The 22,791-nt window shown below is 42.9% G+C and overlaps 1 protein-coding gene across 1 annotated transcript in view; it reads right to left on the minus strand.

Annotated features, from left to right (window-relative positions):
- Positions 1-3,599: 3,599 nt before the first annotated feature.
- Positions 3,600-22,791, minus strand: part of LOC123831075 (ankyrin repeat domain-containing protein 26-like) — a 154,168-nt gene continuing 134,976 nt past the window's right edge. Inside the window, 1 exon segment of the mRNA XM_045857710.1 lies at positions 3,600-3,782. Within this exon segment, the coding sequence (XP_045713666.1) occupies positions 3,600-3,782 (183 nt within the window).

Here is a 22,791-nt window from a genome sequence, read left to right on the forward strand (position 1 = left end):
TGCCAAGTTCTTTCCCACTCATGCTTCCCACTCACCCAGTGACTGACTACCCATCTAGCACTTACTGTGGACCAGGCACTGGGAGTAAAGTAAATACGACAGAAAAGTTCTCTGCTCCACTTGATCTAACAGTCTGGTAGAAGAGACCAGATAAGCATAAAAGATAAGTAAAAGAATAAAAGAATTTCTGATAATGTTTGTGGTAAAGAAAATAAAACAATAATATAAGGATGAAGGCAACCACTTGAGAGTGGGTGCTCACCATCCTTCCTGTAAACAATTAAACCGTGAATTACCATATAACCCAGCAATTCCACTCATAGCTATACTCATATATGGCAAATAAATTGACAGTAGGGAGTTATATAGCCATGTTCATAGCAGCCCAAAAGTGAAAGCAGCCCAAGTGTCCATCAGTGGATGAATAGATGAACAAAGAGTATATACATGCAATGGAATATTATTTAGCCTTAAAAAGGAAAAAATTCTAACACATGCTACAACATGGATGAACCTTGAAGAGTAACATCTCGCCACTCAAAATAAACCAGTTATAAAATGACAAATACTGGATCATTCCACTTAGATACTTAAAGTAACCAGACTCACAGAGGAAGGAAGTTGAACAGTGGCTGCTGGGGGCTGGATACTGGGGGCAGGGTACAATTTTAGTTGCACCATGATGTGAATATCAGTGAACAGAACTGTTCAATGAAAAACGACACGTTTCTAAGAGGAATCCAAAATCTGGAAACAGTTTAGCTGGGAAATTTTAGGTTTGGTCTCTCATAAGGCTAAACCCTACACTAAACTGTATGTACACTGAAAAATGGTTGAAGTGGTCAATGTTAAGTATATTTCACCACAATTAAAAATATAAGAATGGCATTATTTGTGACAAATTCTATTGGCTGGAAGTGACTAAAAGAACTAGCCCACACTCAAGGAGAGATTAATTAAATTCTACTTCATGAGAGGAGGAACAAAGAGTTCATGGATGCATTTTGAAAACTGCCACACCCTTTAAAAACTTCCATTCCAAAATAGACGTAATTGGTATAAAGAGAGAAAAATACGCAAACTCCTTTAACAAAGTACTCACAAACTACTTCAGTGGGTGGACTTCATGCAAAGGCTGACCTTGGAAGGCAGAGACAAGTTTGTATTCTTATGTTGCCACTTAGTGCTTGGCTTTTATTTATGTGTATCCATAGGACTTGATCGAAATCTTAATTGTTTTCCTACAGAGAATAAAATACTGATAAAGAAGTCAGCATACATATAAAATATTTCATCCAAACTCAATGAGATATTATTCTTTTAGAAAGAAAACTTGATGTTTAATACTTTCAGTTCAAATATAAATGTCTATGAGATAAAGTGTGTGGCAAAATGGCTGTAACTGATAAATACTACAAGGACTATCAAGGACTATAAACCCGCAACAGATTTATGGCTTAGAACCAGCAAAAGACAAGCTCAATTCAACGTGGCAACTAATTTTACTTTGATATAACTCTGAGCCTCATTATACGGTCATTGTAATACATTAGCATACAAAGTGACACACCCATGTCACCATGACTGGCAGTGGAAAGCCCACATAAAGACACAGTGTGGCCAAGAACCCTTGGTGGGTCGCAGACCTTCAGATCCCCAGCCCCCAGAATACCTGCATCATCTCAAGGACTGCATTTAAAGTTGTAGCCACACAATGTTTGTAATCGGCATTTTTGTTGAATTGCTCGGGTATTTAGAGAACATATTCAAGAGGCTTCTTAGTGGATGGATCCCCCTGTGATCTCTGTGCATTCACACCTGGGCCTTTCACTCACAGAATGGAATGGGGTTGGTCTCCGGCCTAGGAGGTCCTAGGAAAGTTGTGGCTGATGATAAGCACTGTCAGTAGACTCAACTGCCAATTGTCTTACTAACACCCTTAAAATTTTGTGCCAGATCATAATCGAATAGAAAGCACTTAAAAGACAGCATCTCCACTTCTTTTCACAGTCATGTGCTAACATACTGTGTGCTTTTCTGTTTTTTTCTTTTTTGTTTTTTTCTTACTTAACATGCATGCTTCAAATAAGTTCTTTTAAGTAGCTTAATTTGGTCTGTGTATAATGAGTATTTTATTTTTCTCTCTGATTATTCATTTATGTCTTCTTACACTCCTTCTGATGAGAGACGAACCCATTTGTAATTTAACCTACCACACTACATAGGCTTTTTGGGTAATATACACGTTTTCCTTCCTCTTCTTTTTCTTTCCCCAGAGAATATTACAGAAGACCTGTAGTTATTTCTCAACTTTAGGCAGCTGTTTTCCAGGGAACAAATCAGCAAGAGAATAAACTTTAAAAAAAAAAAAAGGATCAGCACCTTCTCTCTCGCCTTTTATTTTTTTTTATTTGTTACTTGACATGCTTGTGGTTAAACTTCCTTCAGGAGACAACAGAAGTTTATGAAAGGAATTGCACTTAAATTACAGCTAATTTTTACTGACTGAGCTTTCCATATATCAGGGGCTTTCTGCTATTGCATACTTTCCCCAGCTCATTTCTTGTTCAAAATTCCTCCCTTCCCCTTCATAACTCCTCTCCTCCTCCTCCCCCTCTCCCTCCCCTAACCCCTTGCTTTCTCTAATGGGCTAAAGGAGTTGATCTTTCCACGAGTGTTTCCATTTGGGATGGGTACCAACAGTTCTACCCATGAAGGTTACCTCTACTGCTCAGTAATTGCCACAGTTTCTCTGCCTTCCTTCCATTCCCGTATAAGCACAGGTGCCTGTAGTTTGGGAGATTTATTTCTTTTGTTTTTGTTGGGGGGGCTGGGGACAGCTGGGAGATGTCATTTTATCTGAGGGAAATTTTCTTATGGGTATTTTTAACTTTCCTGCCAGTGGAGGAAAAAAACAAGAGTTAGATTAAGTAAAAACCAAAAAATTAAAAAATTACTGGCAATGAATTGCAGCTCAAATGACCAGGGTTGTTCCCTGACATCCCATGTTGCTCAGCACATGCGAGATTTGTACTGTGTAAGTGACCTAACCCCTCAGTCTCCAAGTTCGCTTTCCTGTATCGCTAAGCCTTCATTTCTTTCCTGTATCGCTAAGCCTCCATTTAATTTCTTATTTTATTACATTAGTTCAATAATAACCAACAATCAGAGGGCTCTCAAAAATTGTACCATATCTAAGAGTTTTCTATAAAAGTCTGTGTGCTATTGCTTTCAGTACAGTGAAGCAAATAATGTTTAGATTTGTGTTTCTCCCAGAAAGCTGACTCTGAAATGATGAGTGTGCAGGACATTTATGGAGTGCCCCTGTGTCTCACCTGAGGAAGGGCAAGAAGAGCAGGAACCGGATCTGGGTAGGTGTGAAGATGGCTAGGATGAAGTCTTCACAAAAGCTCCAGGTGCCCCACAGAGAACTCTGCACCTGGATGGTCCCATCTGAGTGAGTCGCTGGAGTGGGCCACACTGAAAAGGGCGCCCAGCCTTGGGCGAGGCACTCCTTTTCAGACGAGGTTGATTCACAAGAAGCCAACAGCAGAGAGCTGGCTGCCGGCAGCCCTCTCACAGCTGGGGGACTAAGGTCTTTATTCCTGAAGGGGGTCCAGGCGGTGCACTACACACTGCAGGACAGTCAGGATGTCCTTTTGCAGGAACACACCACAGTGTGAGTCTGAAAGTGGAGAGTTCACAGAAACCTGTGATAGATCTCCATTAGACAGAAGCCCCTTGCCTCGGAGCTGGTCCATGGCTACCAAGCAAGCTCTGACCTTAACCAGCAGAGAAAAAAAGAGTAGAGGAGGAAGTTTATGTTCACTCCACCCCCAAATCTCCTTCATTATTCCATCTTGGGAGGATGGCAACTCAGGTGACAACCCTAACCTAAACCTCCCAGGGCAGGAGAAGAGTTGGATTTTCAGCTGGGTCTCTGACAGATCTGCACTTATACCTCCTCTGATCATATTCCTGCCCTCAAATTTCAACCCAACAAATCGCCTTCCCCATACTGACATCCTGCTTCCTGTGTATTTGTGCTAACCTGAAAATGGGACCCACGGTGAGGAAGGCGTGACTTCTCTGGAACGGTAACTTCCCCACTCCACGTTTCCCCTCCCCCTTCCAGGTAACTCCGAGCCCAGCACCCTTTCCGTGTGGGACCACGCTGAGCTCCCCCTCCATGTTCGGCAGAACCCCAGCACGAAGCCTTCTAATGCTGTTTCAGAGAAGAAGGTGTTACAAGTGGGCACTACTGGCTGATATTCTGAAACAATTTGGGATAAACTCACAAAGATAACTAAAAGAATAAGACAATTTTTCTTAACCATGTCAAATCACTCTTTTTTGTTAGAGAGAATGTATTCATATTTCCCTTCGAAGTTTTCTTTCAGAGTTGAGCTTTGTAAAGAGGCATATTAAAGCATATTATTGGTTCTGTGACTTTTTTATATTTACAGAAGAAATTTTTACATTATAGCTATTTGAATTTTTTGGCTTGAATACTGAATAACAGTATATCACAGCCATTTCAGCCTGACTAGAATAAAATAGAGTTTTATGTGTGTACAATGCAAAAATAGCAGACATGGGTGTGTAAGAAGGAGGGGGCATGAGTTCAGATCCTTTTGTATGTTCTTGGCTAAGTAGGAAATTTAGAGGACTTGATAGACTTTCGATGAAATAAAACATATAATGCTGAAATCAAGACTTTCTTCTATTATAAAAAGAATTTTAAAGTAATGAGAAAGAAAAATCTTGAAGCCAGGCAGTAAAAGACAAATACCATATGATTTTACCTTTAACAGGAATCTAATCGACAAAGCAAACAAGCAAAATATAACCAAAGACACTGAAACTGAGAACAGGCTGACAGTGACCAGAGGGGAGGGAATTTCAGGGGCAGGGGGAAGGGTTTGCAGGAACTAGTATAAAGGACACGTGGACAATAACAAGGGGTGGGGTGGAGTCGGAAGGGAGGTAGAGAGGGCTGTGGGTAAAGGGCAGAAAACTGTACTTGAACAACAATTAGAATTAAAAAAATTATAAATAAAAAAGAAAGAAAAATCTTGGAGAGCAGGTACTACATGATATATGAAGAAGAAATAAAACAAAGCAAATCAGTAAGCTATGCAAAGGGGTCTCCTAAAGAAAAAAGAGGGAAAAGAAGAAATCCCCTGGAGGCATCAGATTAATCTCTGAACTCTAATTCACAAAGTGATTTGAATTTCTGGCTGCTTCTGAGAGGACACATCACTCCATTGGGTCGGCGTTGTCGTCCAGGGGGCTCACACTCATTTTCACGCTGGCTGGCGACAGTGAGTGCTCAGCACCCACGCATTCTAAAGAGAGCGCTAGACACATCGACTGGCCAAAAGCAGTTCTGAAAATCCTTACTCCGTCTTGTATTTGTCTGTGAAAACGAAATATTGGAGAGTTGAGATGACGGACCCTCCATATGTTTTCCATTGTCACATAGATAATAAGAAAAAAGCCACTATTTAGCCCAGGCATGGGTTATGCTGAAATGTATGCTCTTCCCACCACCCCACCCTGATTCCTGGAAAAGGTTTGTAAATAAACCAAGAATCTGTCAGTGCAAAAGTAGGACTGAAAAATTTTAAGAAAATGCCAGGACCAGATTCTTATGCTACAGATGGATTTCTATGGAATAATACTTTAGGAGAAACTAGAGACTTTTAGTTGAGCACAGAATATCTGAATCTTATAGGGTTTATTTCTTCATTTGTAGTTCTAAATATAGCATCTCTGAAATTTTCCTCGGAGAGAGCCATAGATTGCACCAGATTCCAAAGGATTTATATGACACAAAAAAAACACTTAAATAATTTATATGTTAAGCGATCAGATGTGTAAGGCAAAGGCAGTCAGAAGTAGAAACCAGAGAGTATGCTAACAGAAAAGGAGGCAGGCAAATAGAAAGAAAAAAAAAAAGGAAAAGGAGCAGAGAAGATTAAAGCAGTTCTTGCCAACTTTCTCCACCTTTCCCTCACTTTTCTTTGTCCAATACTTTTGTTAGCTGCAGAGGAATGAATGCTGGCCTTGAGATGCATTTACCTAATACCAAGAGTTGCAAAAAAAAAAAAATGACAAGGTCCTTTTTTCCTCTATCTTACAGACCTGGGGATAGGGCTGGGAGGTTAGAAAGGGCACCTCTACCCTTGGAGAGTACAAGTTGGCATCATTTTTATGACCGATCTTGAGTTAAAATATCAGCAGATATGGCTGAATGGAGCCACAACCAGAGTTGAGTAAGGTGATCAGAAATCAAAAAGGGGTTCTGACTCAACAATAAACAAGGTAGCAAGCTAAATATACTATAGTATATATAGTTATATAGTAATTACAGTACATACGCATTTTGAATTTAAGGGAAATGTGAGGTTTCCTGTCATACTTAATGGTAAGGATATGAATAAGCAAAAAGCAAATTATCAATCTAAGTAGCAGAGTGAGTTCTATGTTCTTTCTTCAGGTCAACCACTGACTGTCTCATTTCACTTCATTTACTTTTTCCAAGTCATTAAGTGTGTTAAATTCCTTCTTTTACCCACAGAAGGTTTTTTCTCTCATTTGCACACATTTAAATTGTTGTGCAAGTGGTAAAATTGGTAAATGGTAAAATTAGTAACTGAGATAGAATTTGACTTTTGGAGGTCAGTATTCTAGACAGCTCAGATCTATAGAACTGGAGACTACTTACTGTAACAATTTTAAGTGAACCCAAGGCATTCAGATGCACTTAGGCATGAACAAGAAATAAAGGGTTTAGTAGTATTAGTTTGAATGAGACTACTTTATGTAGTTCATGTCACACATCCATGGAAGGCTGACAGTGGTTTTGCTCCAGAGACCACCAGAAACTCAAGCTGACATTAGCTCCTTTATTTTGTGACACTGTCGTCTCAGCATGTGGTTCCAAGGGCACAGTGTGAATGACCCAACTAAATCCTATGCACAGCCCAGTGGTCAGAATTAGTCACATCATTCCAAGCTAACAATAAAAACCTATGATGAAGAAGAGTAACAGGTATGGTGATTCTTGTCATCTCTAATGTAGTATGTTTTTGGATTTTTGTGGATTGTGTCACTGCTACCATCAATTTAGAAACACGATTAAAGGACTTTTATAAAAAATCCTGATAGGAAGGAAGTTGCAGTGTCATCTTATGCAGAGTCGAGCTTTGATGTAAGAATTCTCATAAGTTAAAGAAGGTTTCAAATTCTAATGAGTACCAGAGCATTAGAGAGTTCAACAAAATTCAGTTTCCTGGTGCCTGTACCCTAGAGATTTTAACCCAATAAACTCTAGGTGCAGGAATTTGAGTTTTAAGAAACATTTTTGAAGATTTATGTATAGGTGATCTTCAGGGTTCAATAAACACGAGCTTGTTGGTTTCTGCCTTCTGGCCATATACATCAGGGTTTCAGCATGTGTGAGAGACTGTGAGTGTGAGGTCTCCCTTTGAGGAAGGAATAGGGTGTTAAGAAGCAGATGGCTGGTACTTCTCTCATTGATCCTCACAGACAAAAGCCTTGGTAGCTATGGATCCCAAAACTTCAGAGGTGTGTGGAGAAAAACAGCTGAAAACGAAAGAGAGAAAGAAGGAGTTCACTGTGAGAAGCTTGAAAAATGCAGAAGAGTGGGAATAGGGATAATGAACACCCCTAGAAAACCAACCCTGTTACTGGATAGAGGGATGCATTTATCTGGGTCAGCATATGGTCTGGTGGAAAGAGAAGGTGCTGGAAGTGCTGCACGACATGGCAGACAGTCTGGAATGAGACAACATCTGAAATGTTCCACTGGGGCTCTTTTTTTCTCACCGTGAGACCAAGCATCACTTGTAGGACATACTGAAGGGAGAGTCCAGCAGCAATGGTCTCTGAGGAGCCAGTCCCTGCACACAGGGCAAGCTAGGTGGAGGACAGTGCCCTTGGTGACTCCAGGCAAGGCATTCAGATTGCCTGGCTGGGTTCCAACCCCAGTTTTGATCAGCCAGAAAAGGGAGACAAACTGAAACCTATAGACACACCACCATCCACGGGACAGCATAGGTTCTCTGTCCATTGGACTGGGCCTCTAGTCAAGGGTCTCCACAAAGTCAAAATTGAGTATGAAAATAGTTCCAGCTTTGATAGAACCACTCTCCTCCCCACTCTGCAGGTCTTTGGGACCAACACATACAAATGATGCTGATCCAAAGCTCCAGCTCACTCACGTTCACAGGGAAGATGCAAATTGTACTCAGGTGAATGGGGAGATTAGCAAAAAGACCACGTGGATATCATTTGGGGATAGTAGCAGGTCTGTGTAGAACTGCCACCTATTTCAAAATAACTAAGGAAGAAGGAACCCAACCTGGGGTCTGTGCAAAATTCTGCCCCCTAAAAAAGAAAGAAAGATGAGGAAGCTCAAAGTGCATAGGAAAAAGAGCTTACTTTGGAAAAAAAAATAATCAGAAAATGGCTTCTACTCTTAAGTAAATTATAAAGAAATGTGATCATAATAACAGATTGGAGAGGACTTCAAATCTCCTAGAGACCCAGGACTTAACGTACACAGTAATTGGAAGACCCCTCATTGCCTCCCTTTAGGAAGGGGCTAAGTACATTTCATAGAGCTGTGAATATTGTTTTAAAAGATACAGTGGAAAGGGGACAGTCATGTTGGATAGGCAGAGAAGCTGCTTATCTAACCGCACATCCTCCTTCCCTCTTTCCTGACAGAATCCTTCAGGGTCCAGGGGCTCCTCTCTGCACACAGCCGTGCCCTTGAGAACAGCTGGCCCACCTCTGGGCTCTGTGTGCGGACCAGTCCCAGTTTAGCAGTGAAAAGGATTGTCCTGGTGACTGTTCTTGGTCATGGAGGGCACGTGACACAGTTGATGCAACAAGGCTGAAAGACACAGGGGAACATATATAGTCCAGCCTTCATTGCCACTAGAAGTCATCTTGTGTCCACGAGGAGAAGGAGCTTGTTGATGGGCCACCAAAGATAGCAGAGAACAGACAGAAGGAACCTGGCACCTTGATGACACTGTCCAGCCCATCTGACCTCTGAACTTTCTGTTGTTTGGTTGTATCTGCCAAGTGAAGTCATGATTTCCTAACTTAAACACAGTGGCTTTTCTTTCTTTCCTTTTTGTACACTTCCATTTTGCTGGCCTTTCTTTTACATTTAGTGGTTATGCTTATTGTAATGAGAAAAAAGCTATTTTTATTTTGATCAGTTAATACAGAAGGATACTTAGAGATTCATAGAGGGACCCAAAAACAGAATTTATTTATAAAAAATTGTGTATTTATCCTTACATATTTAAACTTCAGTCACCTTCAAACTACTCTCCATTTGATGCAATACACCTATCATGATGTTTTTCCCATTGCTCAGAACAGTTTTTGAACTCATCGATTTTTATGCTTTTTAGTGCTTTTGCTGTTTTTTGTTTCATCTCTTCCACATTGGAAAAACATTTCCTTTGAGGACTTTTTCCATCCGGGGAAACAAACAAACAAAAAAATCAGTCAGGGCAAGATCAGGTGAATAGGGAGGGTGGGCCAGGGGGGTCATGATGTTTTTGGTCAAAAACTGCTGAACACTGAGCGTGGTGTGGGCAGGTGTGCTCGTAAATCACAAATCATGAAATGGATGGACATATTTGACAGAGTCTTAAAAAAATTCACTGAAACTGAATGCAGTCTCTCACAACAACGCCAGTTGGTACACTGATACAGATGGGTTCCTAGAACACTCACCTAGTGGGGGAAGCCTGTACTACAAGAGGCCCACTCTCCAGAAGAAAATTCTGGGTTTTGGGGGGGCCCCCTCATATCAAAAACTATTTAAGATGTATTATTACATTTAAAAGTAGCTTACGAAGTTTTTGAATGAGATGATTCCAATTTCATTTTAAAATAGATACATAATGCTATGTACGCATTGGAAAAAATCTGAAGGGATGTGTACTAAAATAATTGCAATTATTTTTTAATTGTGATCATACTTATTTTTTGTCATATTTTTGACCCCCATAATGAATATGGAATAACTCACATATAGCTTTTAAAAATAAATAAAACTTTAAATAAAATAACTCTATTTGCTATTAAATGTGGTCCCATCTGCCTTATCTTCTGACACATATCTCAATTATTCAGGACATAATTCAGGTCCACAAGTGGGTGGGGTGACATTTGTTTCAACATCTCAACATTTAATGAGTTGTCTGTCTTTTTATTTATCAATGAAGCTAGCTCTTTGTGCACTAGGTTTAATCACTAACATTCTACTGTATGTGCCTCAGATTATATTGGCTGGTGACTTTGTCAATGGTTTTTCTCCCTGTATGTGCATCTGATTTTCATGTATTCAACATGTGGGTCTTTTCTTTCTGGCATCTCCCACTCAGAAGTTATACAAATATTCCCCTACATTTTCTTATTATTTTAATGCTTAGATTTTTATATTTAACACATCTAAGACATTTGTGCATATGATTTGGAGCGTGAGGATGTCCTGATGGAGGGCCAATTATGCCAGCACTGTTTGTTTTAAAAACCAATCTTGCCCAAGTAAATATCTGTTTTTAATATCCAAGAGGAGCCTCAAATTTGAGATACCCCAATCTCAGCTCGTTAACAGTTCCCTTTAGTGCATTCTTCATTAATCAAAGTTACCTCCGCCTTACTCCTTGTCTTTCATATTTTCAGGCATTAGCTGACTTCTTTTGATTTCTCATAAGCAAGGAGGTACAGCAGCTCTCCTCTCAGTTTCCCCAAGCATACCTGTGGTTTCTAGAAACCCTCACCTCCACCTGGTCCTGGGCTAGGCTGGGAAGTGGGGAGTGAGACCCACATGTAGGGGAAGGTACATGCTCTCTGGTTTGCCGGGGACAGTCCGGTTTGTGCCTGTGGTCCCAGGGCAGTTGCTCAGAGCTTCCCTTTCAACTTTCGAAAGGATCCTGGTTTGGACATTAAGCTGTATGGTCCTCCCCAAACAATATCTACTCTACCTGCTCCCTTTCCATCGCTTCTCTCCTCCCTTCTGACTTAGAGAATCTGCGTCTCATTTCGGCTTAGAAAACCTGACCTTCACCGTCACAACATATTCTTTCAGATCTAGTGTTTATGGCATAAAATTAATGCTGTGACTCTTTCAAGGCCAGGATTTTGATACTGAAAAGCCCAGATGCTTGAACCTCCCAAAAGCATTTCCGCTACCTCTCTGGTGTAATAACCCCTCCCTGAAATGTATAATGGATGCCTCACAGTTTCCTTTGGTAAAGGGCCATAGGCTACAAATAAATTACTAGTAATGAAAAACATGTGGTATAGGATTCTAAAAACTTACCCCTACCGCATCCCCCTCCCTCTTGTAATTCCCTTGACCTTACAAAGAAAGCAGACTTCTCAGTAGAGGTAGGTGTTCTCTGCTACCACAGTCCCAGGGGCTAAGAACTGGATCTAAACTGGGTTCTCTGGGAAGGGGAGGGTGGTCAGTTCCATTGCCGGGAACTGGGTGGGCTGCTGGCCTAGGACCATCTTGGATGACTTTGACCAACCGGAGGCCAGATGCCCGTCCTGATCATCAGCACCCCACCGAGGCCCCAGAGTCAGACACCCCCTGGGGAGAGGGAGGCGCTGAATTCAGTGAGAGTGCCCCAAATTAACAGGAGTGACGTTTCTCCAACCCAGTGGAGTTGGCCCACAGGATAGAAACTGAGTAGACTTATGCAGAAATTAAAAAGTTACATTTTTTTGCATATTTGAGCTGTACCCTGAGACTCACTGGCCCTGCTGCATGTAGGGATTCGTATGGGATTCATGATAATAATAGTAGTAGTAGTCATGATGATGATGGTATTCCAGGCTGCCCTCTGTCTCTGTGGGTTCCATATGCAGGGACTCATCCAGCTGTGGACTGAAAACGTGCAGGAACAAAGGTCCATTGTTGCTGACGTGTGCTGTGTGGTCAGGCCTAGGATGGTTGTGTCTCCACTGAATGTGTGCAGACTTTTTGGTCATTAGTCCATAGACAATACAGTATAATAGCTATTTACGCTGTATGAGGCTATTTACACTGTATGAGGCATTATACATAAGCTACTAGAGATGATTTATATGGGAGGACATACGTACATTATATGCAAACACTATGCAACTTTACATGAGGGACTGGAGCATCCATGGATTTGGTACCCCAGGGGGGTCCTGGAACCAGTCCCCCGTGAATACTGAGGGACAATTGTCATATTTTTTGACTGCTTACTATGCACCAAGCTCTGTCCTAAGGGATACAAGTTGTTATGCTGTAGATACTATAAATTGCCCCATTTCACAAAAGAAAATTGAGTCGCAGAGAGATTAGTTAATAGTCCCAGGTCAGAGTGCACACCAGCTCTGTAGACTAATGATAAATCCTGTGGTGGAATTTGGAGCTGGTCACTCCAGGACATGAGAAAACTGTGCAGAGTTGAGGCAAACTTCTCAGAAATCAGTGATTTAGAAGTAGTATTGGACCAAGCAAGGTGAGGCTGCATTTGAAAAAAATGCAACAGGTTCTGAATCTGTGCAGGATAGCCAGCAAAGGAAGGACTTTAGGGATGAGGAAAAGAGAATGGAAAAGCTCTTCTGTGAATTCTGGAGTGACCTGAACTTTGTCCTGGAGAGACAGGTTTTGCAGCTTGTAGCTCAGAGCTACATCCACATCCTGGAGCCCAGCTCTGGCCCCAGGTAGAGGCCCCAGGTAAAGACCCCAGGCTGCAGGCGGACTGGCATCCCCTCGACCTGCTGGGAATTCCTGAAGCCACTGCTGACAAGCTGGGTATGGGAGGAAGATTGCAGTTTCTACTACTGGAGGGGAAAAGCATTGCCCATCCCAAAGGGGATGAGATTTTTAATTGTTTTGCTTTTGAGACAACCTCTAAAAGTTTCTGGAAGAACAAATGCCTTCTCTGCTTCTGATTTTGTCACTGTGTAAACATTTGACAGTGGACTGTCACAGAGAATCAAAGAGGGTTTGGGGACTTTGTAAACTGGAAGGGACCCAGGAAACTGCCAGAGTCTCAAGGGGTGGAGCCAGAGGGGCTCAGGCTGCCTCTTTCCTCCCCAGGCCCAGTGGGAAATGAGGAGGGGAGGAGGCGTGGCTGGGCCACAGGGTGAAGAGGTCTCCCACGCTCAATTTGAGAAAAGGCAAACCCTTTCAGCTGCACACTCCCAACTCACTAATAGTAACCCCCAGGTAAGTGAGGAGATCCGAGAGAAGCCATGGAGCACCCCATGCAGCACAGCTCTCAAAGAAGAGCCAGAGTTGAGAGGCAACCCCAAGAAAGGAAGGGGGAAAGCCTGAACAGTTATGAAATCATGATCTAATTGGATTTCAGCCCTCCCCCTCCTCCCCCCACAGAATGAATGATGATGGTCTGATGTTATGGAAACCCTGCTAATGCTGTTCTAGAACAGCTGTGGGATTTGATTGCCTACCACCAAGAAGCGTGACCTCCAGTCAAGACTTTGGTGGAAAAGGAAAGAGTTTATTTAAAGGTTACTCAGATTTAGAATGATGGCAGATTTCTGCCATTAAGTCCTGCTCCTTTTAAAACACCCCAAAACACATAGTCCTGCCTCCCTTTGCCAAACCAGGCCAGTTTCAGAATACACCAGTCAGAAGTCCTGTCTTTCAGAAAATCAGAAGTCTGCAGCTCAGCATTCCCCACCACTGTTCAGCTCCAAGCATCTCTCCTGAATCCGGGTGTCTAGGCAGGTCCCCCACAGCTCTGCCACCTCGACCACCCCCTTCTCCAGGCAGACTTCCAGGCCAACCTCCTAGTGGCAGACTCACTGACTTTCAGACCTCCCAGCGGACTTCCTCTCTCACTGCAGACCTCTTGGCTCTCTCTCCCTAACCTTCGGCCCATCTTAACTTAAATGCTCACCATGGAACTTCCTCTGTGATCTGGTATCTGGCCCTCCCTATGGTGTGTTAGTGTCCACCATTTTTGTCAGTTTCCCAGTGTTTTTTACCCTCTTTGGGCTGCCATCTGTAGTCAGGGCAGGAGTTCCCTGTGACACAGAGGCATCAGGGGTGGTATCTGCCCCCTGCCTCTCACGCAGCTGCTGTGTGAGCTGCCCCCTGGCTATGTCAGGAGTCACTGCAAGTTCTCAGAGTCACGTACACAATTCTCCCTGGGCAACAGCCCTCTTCCCTTCAGGAATGCACAACTATTAACCTGCCTTTTGTTATGTAATATGTGCTTAAATGTACTTCTGCTCTGTGGGTGTCCTTCCCTGCCCCAGTCCCGCCTGTAGGGTGAATTGTGAGGGTTGTTCCCCTTCTTTGAGGGGATGCATGCTCTCTACCACATTACACTGAGACAAAAAGGCATTGTTATGGAAAACAAAATAAACTTACCTTTCTTGTACACTTGAGTTTAAGGCCTGAGTAATTGGTGTACACTGAATATTTGCGGAAGCTTCCTAGACTAGGCCCATTTTTACCATGAAAGGAGCACCTGTTTTCTAGAAGGAACTGGAAGACCCTGAGCTGGAAGGCGGATGAGAAGTGTTCTCATTTGGTAATGTGCCTAACGTGCCTTGTGTATTCAAGAAAGCTGAATTTCCCTTGATTTGGGCTGTGAGGGCTGGGAGAATCTTGGCTCTCTATGAATGAAGACAATGCTAGCTCCTGTGGTAAAGAGGTGTTGTTAGTGTGTTGGTTCTTGTCTGCAGGTGGACTGTTGTTTGCAGGCAGACAAGGCAGAAGTGTCTGCTTTTGAGAAAGACTTTGTGAGAGCCCCCAGGTAAAGTGTTGGCAGAGATGCTGGTGGTCTCGTGCAAGGACAGCAGACAGCCTCCTTCAGGCAGCCTCGTGGGCAGTAGACGTCCAGCTGGGGTGAGGAGCTGGGAAGGGAGAACTCAGAAGCAGGAGGACTTGGCCACGGAGGTTACGAAAGATAAGGTTTGAGGACTTGATACACATGGAAGGTGCTGAGGACCAGAAATGTGAGTTACATAAAATGGATGTGAAGACAGCATGATATTCAGCTGTAAGAACATCCATTTTCTTTGCTTTTCTATCTGCAATGTTCATAATTAACATTAAGTATAACAATGTTAATTGGGTTGGTTACAAGACTGTCCTTGCTGGTCATTTTTGAAGGTTTTGTCTCCAGGTAAAAGCATTTCTCCTCCACATACCCGAATCCACCAAATAGACTCTTGAGTAAAAAAGGCAGATGGTTTGGGGTAGGTTGGTCTATACGATTTTGAGAAGTCCCCTCTGCTGCCACTTCCACACCTTGGGTTCCTGGCTGAGTGTGTCCTGGTCAGGGAGGGGCACAGTGCTGGGGAGGTCATGTGCTGCATCTCTGAGAGGAGCCTCTCCAGCTGGCAGGGGAGCTGGCTGCCAGCAGCCCGTTCTGTTCCACTGAGCTACCTGCTTCTGGTGCTGGGACACACAACAGGATTAGGGGGTCTCACGGGCATCTGTCTGTTGGCGTACTCATTTCCTACAAAGTGAGTTCCTTGGTCAGAAGTAACATTGTGTGGGGGGCTGGGACAGAGTACAAGACATCCTGCCAGTCCACCGAGAGAGCGCTGAGAGTGCTGCTGGCAGCACAACAACAGTGAGGGAAAACACATCCAAATCCGGAACAAGTGCCCGTTCCAAAGGGAAACATTTCGGCCCCTTCCCTGATGAAATAGGTCTAATGTAATCAACTCGCCACCTGGTACCTGGCTCCTCCCCAGAAATATTCACTGCACTAAATGGCACTGCCAAAATCCTAGGAATCCTCTGTCATCTTTCCTTTCCTTCACAACATTTCCCATGGAAAGATCTAGACAGCAAGTGATATAAACATGAGAAAGATACATTATTGCATGAAGTGTGGCTCATTGGAAAGTGTTTAGCCTTTGGAGCCCAACAGACTCTGTCATGTACAAGTGGCATGACACGAGGCCAGCTTCTGGCTTCTCTGAACTTGTTCTTTCACTGGGATAGTGAGGGTCATAGACCCTCTCCTGCAGTGTTAGGGGAATCAAGTGACAGGTGTATGAAATGCACCACACACAGTGCCTAGTACACACCCATTGATGTTGGCTCTCTTTCTCCCACTTCCATGGGTTCTTGTCAGATTAGATACGGGGAGAGGCTAAGACAAAATAAAATGAGATTGGAGGAACATGCTGGGTGGAAAACCAGGATAAGGCTAAAAAATAAGAGGTGAATATATAGAATGTCAAAGAGAAACAATTTTACTACAAAGCATAACACATAGGCCCTGGACAGGTGGCTCAGCTGGTTGGAGCATTGTCCTGTACACCAAAAAGTTGCAGGCTCAATCCCTGGTTAGGACATGTATGGGAAGCAACCAATAGATAGTTCTCTCTCACATTGATATTTCTGTCTCTCTCTCTCTCTCTGCAAATAAGCAGACAAAAGTGCTATTGAGAAGGCTGCCTCACAAAAGGGCAGACCAGACCTTTACCTTGACAGAGCCACCTCACTCTAAAAATGACCCCATCTGTAAAAATGGATCATTTTCTGTAAAAATGGTCCAAGTATGGGCCATTTTTACAGAACAAAAGGCGGGGGGGGGGGCAAAGAACGATATACTATTACCTGAAAGGAACCCCCCAGGTTTGTGATGTCCGCCACCAGAGGAAAGACATCTCTCAATGTCAGAGATTCGTGAAAAGGAAATGTTTATTTAATGCTATACAGACTTAAAGTAGTGACCTAATGTCTTCAAAATCCCAAAGTCCCTTAAAACACTCACAAACACACACTGTCCTTCCTTCCCCCTTTGCCCATTCTGGGGTACCATATCTCAGGAAAAGAAATAGAAGCCTGTGTCTCAGGCAGCCCCCGGTTCTTCCCAGTAATCCGTCTTGGCTGGTAGGCCTCCCTCGGTTCCTGGCACCATCAGCTATGTTGCTGGGATCTCTGCTAAAGCTGGGTGGTGGTTCCCCTTTCTAAAGCTGTGGGGGTCCCCACTCTGGCAAAGGCGCGTGGCTCTCCTTTCTATTGCCACAGCCACATGGTTCTCTGCAGTGCCACAGGCGAGTGGTCCTCTCTCTGCACTGCCATAGCCGCATGATCCTCTCTGCACAATAACTGCTGCAGTCTCCACTCTGCCAAAACCACATGGTTCTCCCCCCAACAATGGCTTCAAAGTCCTCCCTCTGCCAGAAGCGCATGGCTCTTTCCTTTCTATTGCCACAGCTGCATGGTTCTCTCTCCGCAAAGGCTGTGAGGAGGGGGGTCATCACTCTGCCAAAGCCAAGTGGTGGTTCTCTGCTAAAGCTGCATGGTGATTCTCTCTCGCAGGGCTGCAGGAGTTCCCATTCAGCCAAAACCACGTGCTTCTCCCTTCAATGGCTGCTGCATCTTGGTTTAAATCCCGGCGCCAATCTTCCTCTGCAGCCCCATTTCTGACTGCTCCCACAATTGGCTACACTTGCCAGCACTCTCAGATCCTTCCAGCTTTACCAGGCTGCCATCGTGAGTCTGGGCAGGCATGGCCCCATGTCGCAGAGCCAATCATCTCCAAGCTCTCCTGCAGGTGCTGTAACGTTGGGGAGTCGCTTCCAGTTACATCTTGGGGGGAAGTTACTTTCACCCCCTGGCTCAGAGCATGGCCACAGCTATTTAACATATCTATGTAACCAGTCAAAGGTTATAGATATGTTAAATGACCACGCCAGAGGGTAGCTGCAAGGCTGTTGCTATGTGAAACAGCTCTCAATGGCCCTGCTCCACTTGTCCCTTCCCCCAACCCACACCTGTGTGGGGGAGGGGTGAGGACATCCAAATATTTCCTGGACACCTTGAGTCCTGCACCCCATTCCAAATGCCTATTTGGGGCCCCCTCTTGGCTGCATCCTCTTACACCATGACTGGTCGACTTATTAAAGCCACCGTCTTTCATGCTGTAGCAAATAGAATTTTTCAAAATGGCAATTGTCATCATCACAATAGCCAATTAATAACACAATAGCCCCATTACTGGGAAAAAGAAAAGCTAGTGTAAAATATTTCTTTAAAATGTATGTGTGTTAATTAAGGGATTCCAATGTCATTTAGAAATCAAACCACATTGGCTGCATAGTTTATTTAGCCAGATTGGGATCACATCATTTGCATTTGTTAGCAATTACATGTTGATACGCCCCCAACGATCTGGTTGAGAATCAGCATTCAGATATAAAGTTGATCGATTCTAGGGATTATTAGGTCAATAATTAACTCTATATTGCTGATTCAAATTCAGATCTAAAGAGTCACTAAGTCAAAATTTTTAGGTGATCCACTGCAGTTCCATGGAAAACTAGCTCTCGCATCCTTTGATCTTCCAGACCTGCCGCTCTGAGTGACTCTCTAGCTCCCTAGGAGGGCTCTAGCTTTGGTGTCCCTGGGTAGAGCTGCTATACTGGTGTTCAACTTGGTGCTTGAAAATCTTTACATTGGAATTTGCGCTTGTGTGTGTAGAAAATACCTACTTGCATACAGTGAAAGGTGAGGTGCTTATCCTCCCCTTTCCTCCACCAGTCTCTCTTCCCAGAAGAAACCACTTCTAACCATGTGACATATTACATATTAACAGTTTATAAGCAATTATACTTTTTAAATACATATTACTCAACAAACTAATTCATTTAAGTGTGATTGTGATTATCATTCTCATACACATATTTTCAGACACTCTTGCTATTGTTTTTACAGGACAGGGGAAGTGAGAACGAGGGGTCATGTAGGATGCTCACAGAGTCATGACCGGCCCAGCTGGTCCCCAGAAGTCTCAGCAGCTTACACTCCAGCCAACAGTACACGCTACGGTTCCTTTCCCCAGACCTTTCCCCATATAAAACTGTATTTTGTAACTAAAAACATTTTCTTCTAACAGGAGAACATAACTGGTCTTTGACACACTGAATTACAGTGTAAAGAGAGCTTTCCCCAAAGACCCATGAGGCAACCACACTGGGCAGAGATCACACATACTTCACACATTTTTAAATTTTAATAGAACATTATCACCTTTATGTAACATGAGATTTATAAAAATTTTACCTTTTTTACAATAATGCTTCTATGTGCTTTCATTTTGAACCTAGCGTATATGAGAATAAATTTTACTTCTCCTGATTTCCTTTCTTTTCAATTAAATGTTCAGGCGAAGTTACCTTCTAGTTGCTACAAGGAATCAAAGCCCTGCTGTTAGAATAGAATAGGAAGCATGTTGGTACTCTCTGCCTTCCTCAGTATTTTCTGAGTGCCTGCCTTTCTAAAACTGGTCTCTAGGGGCTTGTGAGACCAGTGGGTCCCAGACACAAAAGATATAACCTCTATCACAAACTAAACTTTTGTAGAAATAACTTGTAAATGTCAGGGATAAGTCAAATGAGTGTTCAAGCCATGTTTGCCCCTTTCTAAGTTCCTGAGTTAGGAATCATTGTTGCCACTCAGGTCTTGTGTGAATTTGGACAAATTCAGATTCCAGTTATTTTATTTGCTCTCTTGTTTGCCCTCTGCTGGTTGTTCAGAAGAACATCATGAATGATTAAAACTACTACTTTCTCTGACCCTGTGAGGTTTTTCTTGTTTGTTTTTGTTTGAAAAATCAAAATTCTGGTTGAACTCCCTAATTATAAAAATTTAAAAGAAGCCATGTGAATTTTAATTAGATTAATTTGAATTACTGTGTTTGGAGATAAGGTGTGGGGGTGGGAGGAAACCATTTGACCTCTTTATATAGGTCTTGCTGTTTAGTTCTTCAAGTATGCATATTCTCAGGTTGTAAATGTAGTTACATCATAAATTTAAAGAGTTGGGTGTACATAAATACATACGTCCTGGAGCCCTGCTAATTTGGGAACCCAGAGCTGAAATCATCCTGAAAGATTGAAAAATAAAATAAATAAAAAATAAAATAAAATAAAATAAAATAAAATAAAATAAAATACCAGAGAAGTGGATGCCTTCTGCTTATTTCCAGAGCCATTAATGCAACAAAATGTAGAAGACTTTCAGAGTCTCAAAAGACTCTGTCTTACTTCCAGGTTCTATGCATGACCTACTCCAGGAAATCCTCAAAGCTCGAGGGCATTATAATGAGAACAATTTATTTGAGAACCATCTGCTGCAAGTGTCTGGTGTGCCTGGGAGATGTGCACAGGACAGCAAAGCACAAGGAAGGGAGGTGAGAGTCCCTGTCACCAGCATCCGCTCTTCGCAGATACGGTTTTTCTCTGTCTGGCTTCCTTTGCTCTTCTTCTGGCCACAGCACCACCTCACCTTTGGGAAACTGCCCTTTCTCCTCTGTGTAACCCAAACTTGGCCCCCTCTTCTCTGGGATTTAACAGGTTAGTGCTGGGAGAGGGCAGCTATCTCCCTCTTCTGGGGTCACAAACTTGGGATTGTAGAAGCCTGAACTGTCCATGATGCTCTTCTCCCCCCGCAGCCCGCACCCCACCTCACAGTGGGCACCGAGATAGCAGACCTGGAGAGAAGCAGGTGGAGCTGAAATATATTTGGAAGTAGAATCTGCTGGAGGGTTTAAGTGGAGGCAAGAGATTGGCAAAGGAGGAGAGTCAAGATTAATTTCTAGATTTCTAATTTTGGTTCCTGCTTGAATGTGTTGCCATTGTAGATGCAGGGAGAAAATGAGGAATGGGCTTGGAGATGAAAGCAGAACTCTGAGGGGACGGCAGGAGTTCCGTTTGGACACAAGGGTGTAGAGACGTCTGTGAAGGAGCCGAGTGGAGAGGTTACGTGTGCAGTGGGATGTGTGACCATGGAGCTGGGGGAGACCTGAGCCATCAGCGTTAGTGTGGGAGTTGTGCTACACAAACTGGACGTGAAGTCACTGAAGTGGATGAAAATATCACCACTGAGACAGAGACGCTGAAGAGAAGAAGGCCCAGGAACCAACTTTTGAGGAGGATCAAATTTTAATGATTCAGTAGAGAAGAACTTAGCAAAGGAGACTTAAAAGGAGAGGTTTAATAATGTAGGAGAAACAGTAGAATGAGAATAAAGTATCATAGAGTTGGAGAGAAGAGTCTTAAAACAGGATAGTGTTCAACTCAGTCAGAAGCCCTGAGGATCAGAGAAATTTGAGATCAGAGACGCAGTCATTGGGCCAGCAATACAGAGGGCACTGGTGAAGTTGGTGAGCACTTTCGTAGAATAATGGGCATGAAAACTAGTTTAGAGCAGGTTGCAAAGGAATGGTGGTGACCACCAGTGTAGATAACATTGTCAGCTCACGGGGAGCTCCCTACCCCCACCCCTGACCCTCACACACACACAAACACACCACAGTACACACACATATGGGGGAGGCCAAAAAACCAGGAATTATCTTCTGGAGGGCAGGCCCCTGGTAGTACAGGCTTCCCCTGGTAGGTGAGTGTTCTAGGAGCCCATCTGTTTCAGTGTGCCAACTGGCATTGTTGTGAGAGGCTACATTCATATTCAGTGAATTTTTTTTGGAGATTCTCTCTACGCATTTGCCCCTTTCATCATGGGTGATTTACGAGTACACCTGCCCACACTGTGCTAAGTGTTCAGCAGTTTTTGACCAAAACAGCAGGATTCCCGTGCCCCACCCTCCTAACTTACCCCATCTTGCCAGGAATAGTTTTTTGTTTCCCCCGATTTAAAAAGTCCTCAAAAAGAAATGTTGTGTTTTTTCTTGGAAAGTGGAAGAGGTGAAACAAAAAATGACAGAAGCACTAAAAGATATCAAAATTGATGAGTGGAAAAACTGGTTTGAGCAGTGAAAAAAACATCTTGATAAGTGTACTGCATCAAATGGAGAGTACTTTGAAGGTGACTGAAGTTTAAACATATAAGACCAAATATACAATTTTTTATAAATAAATTCTGTTTTTTTAGGTGTTCTTTCACCCTGTGGCTGTGTCTGATAAAGTGTTTAAAAAATATTTGAGAGACCATCATTATATTTCCTAGAAAAATTTATTCTGGGGATATTTGACTCCTAAACCACAGGAACTCAGAATCACAATATCGATGGTATAAAATATTATATATTATATATACATATATATATTAGGGTATAAAATATTAGGTATGAAAATGGAGGATCTATTCTCACTTTCACCTCTTAGTTCTCCAATCCATATAAGTTGATTATTCAGGGTACACATTTTCCAGGGTAGTTATATTCCATAAAGTCACCACTAATGCTGAATCAGCTAATTAGTTTCTCATGAGCTTCTGGTGACAGCATTTTTATCAACAAAAACACCACACACTTGGAAAATAAGTCAGTCTCATCAGCATAGACGACCGGCTCCTCCACACAATCCTTCTCCGATACAGCGCCTAGCAGGTGTATTTAAAATCCTTCCACATCTCTTGATCACCTACAACTTGCCCATTCTTCATGCTGATTGCCTTTTGAAATGTGGGAGCCAGCACTAGCCTACAAGAGTTTAACGTTTTCCTGACCCTGGGTAGCATGACCATAAATTTCTTTCTCTTTCAGCCTCACAACAATGGTGTCCACTGTGATTTTTTTTCATTTTAATCAGTTTTCATCTCTGAACCCACAGATTCTGCTCCTATCCATAGGCTTGTCACACTCTATGGATGCTTTGTTAGCACTTTCCAGAGTGGCCTGAAGTACAGATCAGTGAATTCTTTCTTCCTTTTCGTGGACGTGCTGTATTGTTGATTCCCTGGCAGGGACGCACAGGCAGAGTGCTGCAACTCATGCCTGAATGAAGCTCATT

This window comes from Phyllostomus hastatus, unplaced genomic scaffold (genome assembly GCF_019186645.2).
Source record: "Phyllostomus hastatus isolate PE091 unplaced genomic scaffold, TTU_PhHast_1.1 phas_scaffold_1674, whole genome shotgun sequence".
NCBI classification, from domain to species: domain Eukaryota; kingdom Metazoa; phylum Chordata; class Mammalia; order Chiroptera; family Phyllostomidae; genus Phyllostomus; species Phyllostomus hastatus.